Below are 10,417 nucleotides of genomic sequence, written 5' to 3'. Positions count from 1 at the left end.
GCACGAAATCGCATACGTTGGCGAACTGAAGCAATCGATGGAAATTTGGAATACCCGGAGCACATTCCGCGTGGACCTATTGTTTCACGAATCCAAGCTCGGGTAAATTATTCCGATGCTTATGTTAAATTTTGATAAAGATTGTGTCTTGTCTTGTCTGGACAGGACAGAACATGCATGTACAGGTAGAGGACATAGACGATATTTAGCTGTTTTCATTGGGGATAGGATTTATAATAAACGGCTGTATGAAATTGATATGTTGTGTCAACTATATATCTAGTCCTGCTATTCCATTGCGTATGAGGATTGCAATTCAATGTCTCAAGGTAGACATCTTCGCAGTTATCATATTACTTTCATGGATAACGCTTGAACAAAATACCTACCAGGCCATAACAAACAGCCCCGACGGCAAATATCCACGCGAGCATGATCGCACGAACATCACGAGTAACCGATCATTGGTAGGATCAATTGGTTTTGCTGCAATAATGACACGCCCAGATATTGCATTTGCACATCAGATCCTTTTTCAATGGCTTACTAAGCCAGAAAGAAGCCACGTGATCGCTGCAGAACAAACAATATCGTACCTTTATGGGACGAGATATCATTCAATTGAATTCGACGGGTCATGTGATCCTAAATACGTCTTTCGCGCAGCATCAGACGCCAGTTTTGCAGATAACATTGGACGAAAAAGCTCTCAAGGCTTCATTTTCACCCTTTTCGGTGGTCTAATTGATTGGTCAGCAAGAAAACAACGAATTGTTACCACATCAACAACCGAAGCAGAACTTGTTGCCCTTTCAGAGGCAGCAAAGCACCTACTTTAGACGAAACGATTGCTCAGATCAATTGAATTTGACCCAGAAAACGATCTGATACTATCATGTGACAATAAACAGACCATTGATCTGATGATCAAACCCAATTCATCATATCAGACAAAATTACGTCACGTGGACATCAATCAACATTGGTTGCGAGAAAAGGTAAGAAATGGAGATATATATCTCCAGTGGATTCAGACAAACAATATGATCGCCGACGGATTGACAAAACACCTTCCGTCCCAAAAGCATGTTGAATTCCTGAATCAGCTGAATTTGAGACGGTTACCTAACCGGGTGACTGAGTTTGACAATGTTTGATCTATGTTAGCTTTTCATCCCATAATTGCAGCTTTTGACTAAGGTCAAAATCTGAAGGGGTGTGTTGGAATTTGTGTTCTATATTTGATTGTTTGCTTACTTTGCACTATTTATTCTGTTTCATCTCATCTGATAAAAGTCATGACTTCATCTGATCAAAAAATCATGAAATCATCTAGTCAGTTATGAGATCAACCTGATCTCAGTATTTGCCGAGCTATCCGCAATGTTTGCTTGCTATAAAGAAAGCCCCAGATTGTACTGAATATCAGACCAGACAAATTGACTATTCCAGACCTGAATATACACTTTGATCTCATGTATTTGACCGCCTAGTTGTTTGTCTGTTCAAACACTAAGCATTTGACCCCTCGAGAGCATAAGACGAAGCATTGTGCCTAGTTTTACCGCGCTCCAACAGTTATGAAGCCAGAGACGTAGGAGAAAACGAAAGAGCAAGCGCGCTTCCCGTCCAAAAAGTCATGCTAATGAAGCACAAAAACAAATATCGCGCAGTATTGTTTCGAATGCCCGCTATAAGAGCGAAAAACACCATCCCGACTATCATGTCTCCCATCAATAGTTGTGCCCTAGCATGGGGTTTGCGGTCAGCCAACCAGGAAATAGGGATAGCCGCAGCCAGAGACGCAATATAGAGCGGAGCCGTCATATACTGCGCGGCGGTAGAGGTGTACCCCATCTCGTGAATCAACGTTGGATAGAAGTATGAAATAGCCCCAGCTCCCGATATGGTCATGTAGCCCGGGATCAGTACCCAGGTTTGCCAATTCGAGAGAGCTTTGAACAAAAGCACGAAGATCGAGATGTTCTGGTCTTTCGAGTCGCCTTGATCGGCGATTCCGTCTTCGAGGAGTCTCTGTTGGGATAGCTTTCGTTCTTCGGGGGATAGCCCGCGACTGCTGTGCGGTAGTCGAGTAGAGTCCAGTGGACGATCAGGCTTCCCCCGGCAGTTGCGAGCCCTTCGACAATGAAGAGCCATCTCCAGCCACGGATACCGTGTGCGCCATCTAATGTCGATGTGATAGCTCCTGAGATTACTCCCCCGAATGCTCCTGGGAGTATACCTGCGGTTAGGAAGATAATGAACCGCTTTGATCTGCTTCGAGTAAGCGCTATTCAAGGCTGTGCTGTTGTATAATTGTATAAGCAATCTACTGCTCGTTCTTTCGATACCATGTAGAAATTAAGAAGATCACGGCTGGCTTTATCAAATTTAAAAGCGGATTTATAACATCCATAGAGTCACTCACACTAAACCCTGCTTCGAAGACTCCAAGAAGGAACCTCAGAGCTATCAGTTGACTTTGATGACGGACAGCACCTATTAAGGCTGCAATAGATCCCCATGCGAATGTGATTACTGGAAGGAAAACTGATAAGCGAGTCCGAGAGAGAATTATGCTGAATCTAGTCTTAGCGCTTTTCATGTGGAAGACACAAAGGCTCTCATCTTACTTGGATGGTACGCCAGAGATAGTATAGCCAATAACCCACACTAGTGTAGTATTGATTTGATGTGAGGTGCAGATCCTCTTCATTCCGGCGATTTTTGCAAGACCAATATTCAATCTGTCCTGGTACTTTTAGCGGAATATAGTTGGCAATTGATATGATAGATTAAAATACCATGTAGGAAAACAGGTAAAGAATAAAAACTGAAGGCATCAAATAGAGATCGATCTTTCGGACGAGCTTCTTCTCGGCGTCTACATCGATCGTGATACAAGTGGGTGCAAAGCCTGGTATTCGACAGATATAGACATCTCAGTATACACTTGCCAGGTTAAAGGGGGATATTGATATGAAAGTAGCCTTTTGCAACCACTCCTCATGTCTAGTCTGGAATTAGTGGACTTATATCATCAAATTTACGGAATCGTCGGTCTACAGGAAAGATAGGGTTGAAGATACTGAATGGTTGTCGACGATCTTGTTCGATACGAACATTCCACAACATTGTTTGTCTCGTAGCAAAGCCCAAATTAAAATATTTCGAGAATATGGCACATAGGACCTTGGTATGTCTACAACTATACCGAAGAAATCAACGGCTACCTATGTAGAGATACCATAGTCAACCGACTCTATAAATAGCTCAGACTAGAAGTCGTGTATTGTAGACCCATTTGAATCTGATAATTATTCACAAAAGAGGTTTTCAATTCTAAACGCTCAAACTATTTATGCGCAAAGTTGGCCGTTCTTGTGTTGTGGCTGTGGAAATGTGTCATTGTTGCGCGTTCGGGCCCAGACATGTCCCCAATGTCTTAAATTTCACTCTTCTGAATATTCACTCGACATTTGTCCCTCCCCATCGGATTTATCACCTGGACACAAGCGACAGAACAAATATCTGCCCATGGCGACCAATAGAGGGATTGTTGTCATATCAGGAGGGAGCGCGGCAAACAATCTCGTCGATGTATTCAACGCCGTCCGTGAAAACAAGAATTGCCCACTTAGCTACATCATCCCAATCAGTGATAACGGGGGATCCTCTTCCGAGTTGATTCGAATATTCGGTGGCCCTGGGATTGGCGATGTTCGGAGTACAACTTACGCCCAACACTTCGTATCTCCCCTTGCTAACTTGTCGGACAGGTCGATTGGTACGCTTGATTCCGGATTCGTTGACAAACCCTGAGAGGTCAGCTGTCAAGGCATTGTTTAACCATCGGCTGTCTGCGGAAGCAGGCAGCGCAACCAATGAATGGCAGTCCATCGTGGACGGCACGTCTGGGCTATGGACAGCTATCACCCCCGCCAAGAAAGAGTTGATACGCTCATTCTTCAATGTATTAAATCTGGAAATTCTGAAACGAGCCCGACCGCCATCATCAACCTTTGACTTTACCTCCGCAAGTGTCGGAAATCTTTTCTTGACTGCCGCCCGGCTGTTCAGTGGAAGCTTCGAAAGTGCCATCTACCTACTCGGGAGCATATGCGGCGTCCCGTCAGATCTGGTGCGCGTGATCCCAGCAATCAACTCCAATTTCTCCCACCATATCTCTGCATCGCTTGCGGATGGAACTGTGATTGTCGGTCAGAATAGTATCTCGCATCCAAGCGAGGCGACGGCCCTCGAGCACAATCCCAGCTCCAGGAGACCAAGTCTGCTCCTTGCCGATGGCGACGATGACTACACGGATTCCGAAATGTCGGACCCGACAATATACGAGGAGGATCATCTTCCTGGCTCTCTGGCAACTCTCCGCAACAAGAATATCAAATTCAGTAAAACCGAGAATGAAGATTTGAGTTCTCGAATCACTCGCATCTGGTACATCAACCCCTACGGCCAAGAGATCCGACCGCCCGCAAATCCGCGAGTGCTTGAAGCAATAAACGACTCCCAGGCTATTATCTACAGTATCGGATCTCTCTACACATCAATCATCCCTGCTATCATCCTGCGAGGCGTCGGCAAAAGCATCGTCTCCAGTCCCGCCCGACACAAAATCCTCATTTTGAACGGATCATTGGATCGGGAAACAGGGCCTCCATCCGCACCATTTGTCGCGTCTGATTTTGTGGAAGCAATTGTAAGCGCCGGAGAGGAGAGCCGTGGACGGGGTCCGATTTTTCATTCTCAGCATCAAAGTCACAACTCAGCGACTACTTCGGTGCAAGAAAATGTTCGAAATTATAGAGCCCTTCCTTATACCAACTATGTGACCCATATCTTGCATCTGGATGGTCCGGGGACACCGCATGTGGACCGTGAGCGGCTCACACATATGGGCATTGAAACGCTTCGTCTCTATGGACGAAAAACCACGGCCAGGGATGGAGATAAGGAGACCGTTGTGGGGATGCAATATGACCCCAATGCCCTTGTGCAGGCCATTGAGGTGGTATTGGGGAAGAAGGGGGATGCAATGGTTCGTGGGGGATTGGGAAATGCGCTGGGTCGACGGAATACACTTGATCCTGCAAGAAGAGACCGAAAGGATATGCAATAGTGTCTGTTTAGAAGTTAATATTGTACTATAATAGTTCGAGGTACAACTACATCTACACACCATATTAATCAATGGAATCCATGGATTTGGAACTCCATTTGTCAATCCCAGCTCGTGAACGCTTATGCAAAACCCTGAAAAATACCACCCATGCCCATGCTCCGATTCCCAATGCCGCAAGAGTCGAGAGAAAAACAAAGATTTGAAGAGACCAAGGAAGCGGGTATAAAGGCTCTATGGGCCAGATACGGGAAGATCACTTCGCTTTTTTGTTAGAAACAACAACGGAATGAGATTCTTAGACTTCCCCGGCATCTCCTTTCGCGAAATCGGTGTGCGGCACACTGGGCAGGTCCCCTTGTGTTGTTTTGAAGAGTCACCGCCACGTGTCTGCTCGCTCATCTTCAAGCAGTCGATAATGCACTTGTGACAAAAGAGATGTCCTAAAGATAAGGAGTCAGTAGAAGCCCTAGCATCCTTAAATCCAGTATAGTAGGGAATCAAGAACATACCGCACGAGGTACTCGTTGCGTCCACGGGCGTTTCCATGCAAATGGGACATTTATAAGAAAGTAGAGCGGAAAGGTTTGAATCACTCTCCGCTGAAGCCTGCGCTTTTATAGCATCCTCTCTCTGTTTGGCCGCTGTTCGAGCGAGTGCGGCCGCGCCTGAGTCGTCGGTCATGTCGATTGTTTCGATGGGCTCATTTTCGGAGAAAGCCGAAGGGGATACGAAGGAGCCGTCATGCTCATCGTTCCAATTACGGCGACGCTTGACACCGCGGGTAGTAGTAAACTGTCCATGTCGGGAAGAGGTTGCATGGTCCGGGGCGGCAGGCGGGGAGGAGGATAAAGAGATAGGATTTCGCCGTGATGATCTGGTTGTCAGGTCGACAACATCAGCCCTGTTTCTGCTCATTGTAACAGAGTGGGAAGGAAGACTCTTTCAAAGAGGTTTGCGTTAAGGTTGAGCGAGGGCAATAGTCTGGAGATGAGAAGGAAAGTCGTATGCGGCTCTGTGCTGCCGTGTGGGAGAGGGTGTGAAAAGATCTAGGATTGGTGGCCGACGAACAGCCTCAGAGTTTGGGAGATTTCGCTAAGACAAAATGCAGCGACCGTGGGTTTAAGAAGAAGAAATTTGTCGGCAAAATCGGGCCTTTCAGCGATCAAAGCAGGTGATGGCGACAATGCCGGCCAGCATATGGGTCTTATCAACTGGGTCATGTGGCGATAGGGGATCAGATAAGCCCGCTTCGTATTGTGTATCTATAAATGGAAGGCGGTCAGCGAGTCAATGGAGGGGTGACCGCCGGATACTACTGCGTCACATCACGTGAAAAGTGTCTACGAGGAGAAGGCGGTCAAGCATACAGGGAAAACAATATTCCGACCTGCATGACGCCCGGATCTGCGATAGGCGATGATATGGAAATTAGCTACGTCCATCTTCATAATTACCTCTTTTTTTCGGATTTTTTTTCAGGCTACTAGTGCAGCCTTACGGCTGTCGCCACACTTCTAACATGACCTAAACTTGCCAAATTCTTATTTAGGATGTTATCTTGGAAGTTCTCCTGCACTCCTTGTTCCAAGGGTGCCGTGGAATCTTTCTTGCGACGAAGCTCGCCGTTCCTGGTTAAGCCGCCATCGTGCTACCAGTCAGACAGAAGTCATACAAGATTATTCTCTACTTCCGCCGACAATGTGACCACAAGACGATCTCTTTCTGGTGGGTGCCCTGTCTTTTGCGCTTCTCGATAAGAAAACAATCAAATCGCAATTACTGATCTCGCGCAGTCCCTTCCTCATCCAGATTCAATGACATCGGAGTCCAACAGCTCAGCGACCATGTCCATGCTCAAGTTTTCCCCAACAAAGGTCGCGTTCCGGACCCAGAACTAGTCGCTCTCTCGAAGGATCATTTAGCTCGACATGAGCTCCTGGGCAAATCTCAAAATGGCGCCGGTCCTATCGCATTCGATCTTCCTGCTCTCAAGGGACAAACGTTGGACGAACACTTCTACAAACTTGGAATGGATTCTTCCGAACCATACCTGTCATGGGCTAAGTCATATGCGGCTCTTACCTGTCCGGCCAAACCACGCAAATGGGTCCAACGCAGCGGATGGACGAAATACCACACTGACGGAACCTCTGAACCTGTCGACGCCCCAAATGAATCAATGTTAACATTCGACACCGAGGTCATGTACAAAGATAATCCATTTGCGGTCATGGCTTGCGCGGTAAGCCCGACAGCTTGGTATGCATGGATATCACCGTGGCTGCTTGGCGAGTCAGAGAATCAAGTACAGCTGATACCCTTGGGAGACCCCACTCAATCTCGCATTGTGGTTGGCCACAATATTGGTTACGACCGAGCCCGAGTCCTTGAGGAATACAACATGCAGCAGTCTCAAAACTTCTTTCTCGACACAATGTCCCTACATGTGGCGGTCAACGGCATGTGTTCGCAACAGAGACCGACTTGGATGCGCCACAAAAAGAATCAGGACATGAGAGATAAAATCGCGAATGACCACGATTCTGTGGAGCTTGCCGCACTTCTCGAAAACAACATGTTGAGAGAAGAAGAGGAGGAGCTTTGGGTTGGGCGAAGCTCGGTGAACTCCCTGCGTGATGTGGCCAAATTCCATTGTGATGTCACTATCGATAAGGCGCAGAGAGATCTGTTCGGTGAACTTGATCGTGACTCTATTGTGGCCAGACTGGAGGAACTTCTCGACTATTGTGCTGCCGATGTTGCCATCACCCACCGTGTCTACCGAAAAGTTTTCCCCAATTTTCTCGAGACTTGCCCGCATCCCGTCAGTTTCGGTGCTCTTCGACACTTATCCTCCGTCATTTTACCAGTCAATGAGTCATGGGAAGAGTATCTTACCAGCGCAGAGGAAACATATCATAAGCGGCTGGACGATGTCCAGAGTAAACTACTAGCACTATGCGACGAAGCATTGAAGTATAAAGACCAACCAGACATTTACACGATTGATCCTTGGCTACAACAGCTGGACTGGTCCGGCCAGGAGATCAAAATGGCCAAAGGAAAGAAGAAGGGTGATCCACCTCGGCCGGCAGCGAGGCAAAAGAAACCAGGAATGCCCAAGTGGTACAAGGATCTTTTTACCTCCAACGCCGCCGATATTAACTTGACGGTGCGGACTCGCATTGCGCCAATTCTGCTCAAACTTTCCTGGGACAACTATCCTCTTGTTTGGTCGGACCTGCACGGATGGACTTTCCGCGTTCCTCGTGATCAAATCAAACAGTATGAGAATCAGCCAGTCGTCATGTGCGATATGACCGAGGAAAAGAACACCGAGTTGCGAGACGATAGAAAAGCCATATACTTCAAAATCCCCCACAAGGACGGCCCACAAGCTAGGTGTACCAATCCGCTTGGAAAAGGGTATATGCAGTATTTCGAACGTGGGATCCTGTCATCTCAGTATGAACTTGCCAAACAAGCGCTGGATATGAATGCGTCATGTTCTTATTGGATCAGCGCCCGGGATCGAATCAAGGGTCAAATCGTGGTCTATGAAGATCAGGCGCAAAAAGGCAGAGAGAAAAGTGAAGCCGGCGATAATCGTATCGGATTTATTCTGCCTCAAGTCATTCCAATGGGGACCATCACTCGACGCGCCGTGGAAAATACTTGGTTGACTGCAAGTAATGCGAAGGCCAACCGTGTTGGGTCAGAGCTAAAAGCTATGATCAAAGCACCGCCGGGCTACTCGTTCGTTGGAGCCGATGTCGACTCCCAGGAATTATGGATTGCAAGTCTTGTCGGAGATGCCCCATTCCAGATTCACGGAGGAAACGCAATCGGCTTCATGTGCTTAGAAGGGTCTAAAGCTGAGGGGACGGATCTTCACTCACGAAGTGCGTCGATTCTGGGAATCTCGCGGAATGACGCCAAGGTCTTCAACTACGGCCGAATCTACGGGGCAGGCGTCAAGTTCGCCGCTACTTTACTTCGCCAGTTCAATCCGTCTCTAACTGAAAAGCAGACACAAGAGACTGCCAAGAACCTGTACAAAGAGACTAAGGGAACGCGCACTTCACGTCGCCTCTTGAGTGAGACGCCGTTTTGGCGAGGTGGCACTGAATCCTTTGTGTTCAATAAACTCGAAGAGTTTGCGGATCAGGAACGACCTAGAACCCCTGCTTTGGGTGCTGGGATCACTGAGGCGCTCATGCGACGTTTCATTAATAAAGGCAGCTTCATGACATCCCGAATCAATTGGGCTATTCAGTCGTCGGGTGTCGATTATCTTCACCTCTTGATCGTTAGCATGGACTATCTTATCCGACGATTCAACATTCAGGCCCGCTTGGCCATCACTGTTCACGATGAAATTCGCTACCTTGTCAAAGATGAGGATAGGTATCGCGCTGCAATGGCTTTGCAGATTGCCAACGTTTGGACTCGTGCCTTATTCTCTCAGCAAGTAGGAATTGATGACCTCCCCCAATCATGTGCCTACTTCTCCGCCGTCGACATTGACCATGTCCTTCGCAAAGAAGTCGACATGGACTGTGTGACCCCTTCTCATCCTCACAAAATTCCGCATGGTGAAACGCTGGATATTACTCAGCTCCTAGACAAGGATCAGGAAGCTTTCTTGGACCCGTCCATCACACCCCAGTCGCCTCCAAATCCCGACAAATACCCATACACTCCACGGGAGTCGGTCATGTCCGCTTTCCAAGCTTCCAATGACATTGATTTCATCAAAGCTCAAATCACCAAAGATGACAAAGAGCTTCGCGATATCATCAAGGAGAAGACGCGCGCAGCTGCTAGTGTCATCGCTCCTACTCCTCGCACCCCTTCTACCAAACCGAAAGGTACTTCTACCAATTGGAGCTCGGCAAAGCCCCAGCGGGCGGTTCTGATGGACATGGAGTCAGGCCTCTATCCCGACTTCCACGGCTCCCGGCCTAGTTTTCATGGGAATAAACAGCCTCAAATTGGACTCCACCGTCCTCCCTGGAAACCACGGGCAATAGCCCGAGTATAATGCTGTCTCCCTCCTTCTCTTCCTCTCATTACCTTTATATTCTCTTTGGCAGCCTTTTTTTACTGTAATTATTGCTCTGCTTTCCCTATCTTGTTTAACTATTGTGGATGTTGTTATATCTGGAGTGATTGGAAGCCAGCATTGGGACGGCGTTACTGTATGGTGCATGGTGATGTGATGTGATGGAATGGAACCCGTGTACTTATATGTACTTGTACGAATCTATCTCA

The 10,417-nt window shown here is 47.4% G+C and overlaps 3 protein-coding genes across 3 annotated transcripts; 2 read left to right on the top strand and 1 right to left on the bottom strand.

Annotated features, from left to right (window-relative positions):
• Nucleotides 1–3,718: 3,718 nt before the first annotated feature.
• Nucleotides 3,719–5,140, top strand: LCP9604111_766 (uncharacterized protein; the record flags this gene model as incomplete). Its single annotated transcript, XM_039071383.1, has 1 exon — nucleotides 3,719–5,140. One exon carries the CDS (start codon nucleotides 3,719–3,721, stop codon nucleotides 5,138–5,140), a length of 1,422 nt encoding a protein of 473 aa, XP_038933314.1.
• A 234-nt stretch (nucleotides 5,141–5,374) lies between these two features.
• Nucleotides 5,375–6,058, bottom strand: LCP9604111_765 (uncharacterized protein; the record flags this gene model as incomplete). Its single annotated transcript, XM_039071372.1, has 2 exons — nucleotides 5,375–5,583; nucleotides 5,653–6,058. 2 exons carry the CDS (start codon nucleotides 6,056–6,058, stop codon nucleotides 5,375–5,377), a joined length of 615 nt encoding a protein of 204 aa, XP_038933313.1.
• Nucleotides 6,059–6,693: 635 nt separating this feature from the next.
• Nucleotides 6,694–10,187, top strand: LCP9604111_764 (DNA-directed DNA polymerase gamma MIP1; the record flags this gene model as incomplete). The annotated part of the gene is made up of 2 exons (XM_039071361.1): nucleotides 6,694–6,868; nucleotides 6,937–10,187. The coding sequence occupies 2 exons, from the start codon at nucleotides 6,694–6,696 to the stop codon at nucleotides 10,185–10,187; spliced, it is 3,426 nt and encodes a 1,141-aa protein (XP_038933312.1).
• Nucleotides 10,188–10,417: the final 230 nt, after the last annotated feature.

This window comes from Penicillium roqueforti (genome assembly GCF_015533775.1).
Source record: "Penicillium roqueforti strain LCP96 04111 chromosome Unknown scaffold_01, whole genome shotgun sequence".
NCBI lineage: Eukaryota > Fungi > Ascomycota > Eurotiomycetes > Eurotiales > Aspergillaceae > Penicillium > Penicillium roqueforti.
This window is presented reverse-complemented; position numbering and strand designations above follow the sequence as displayed.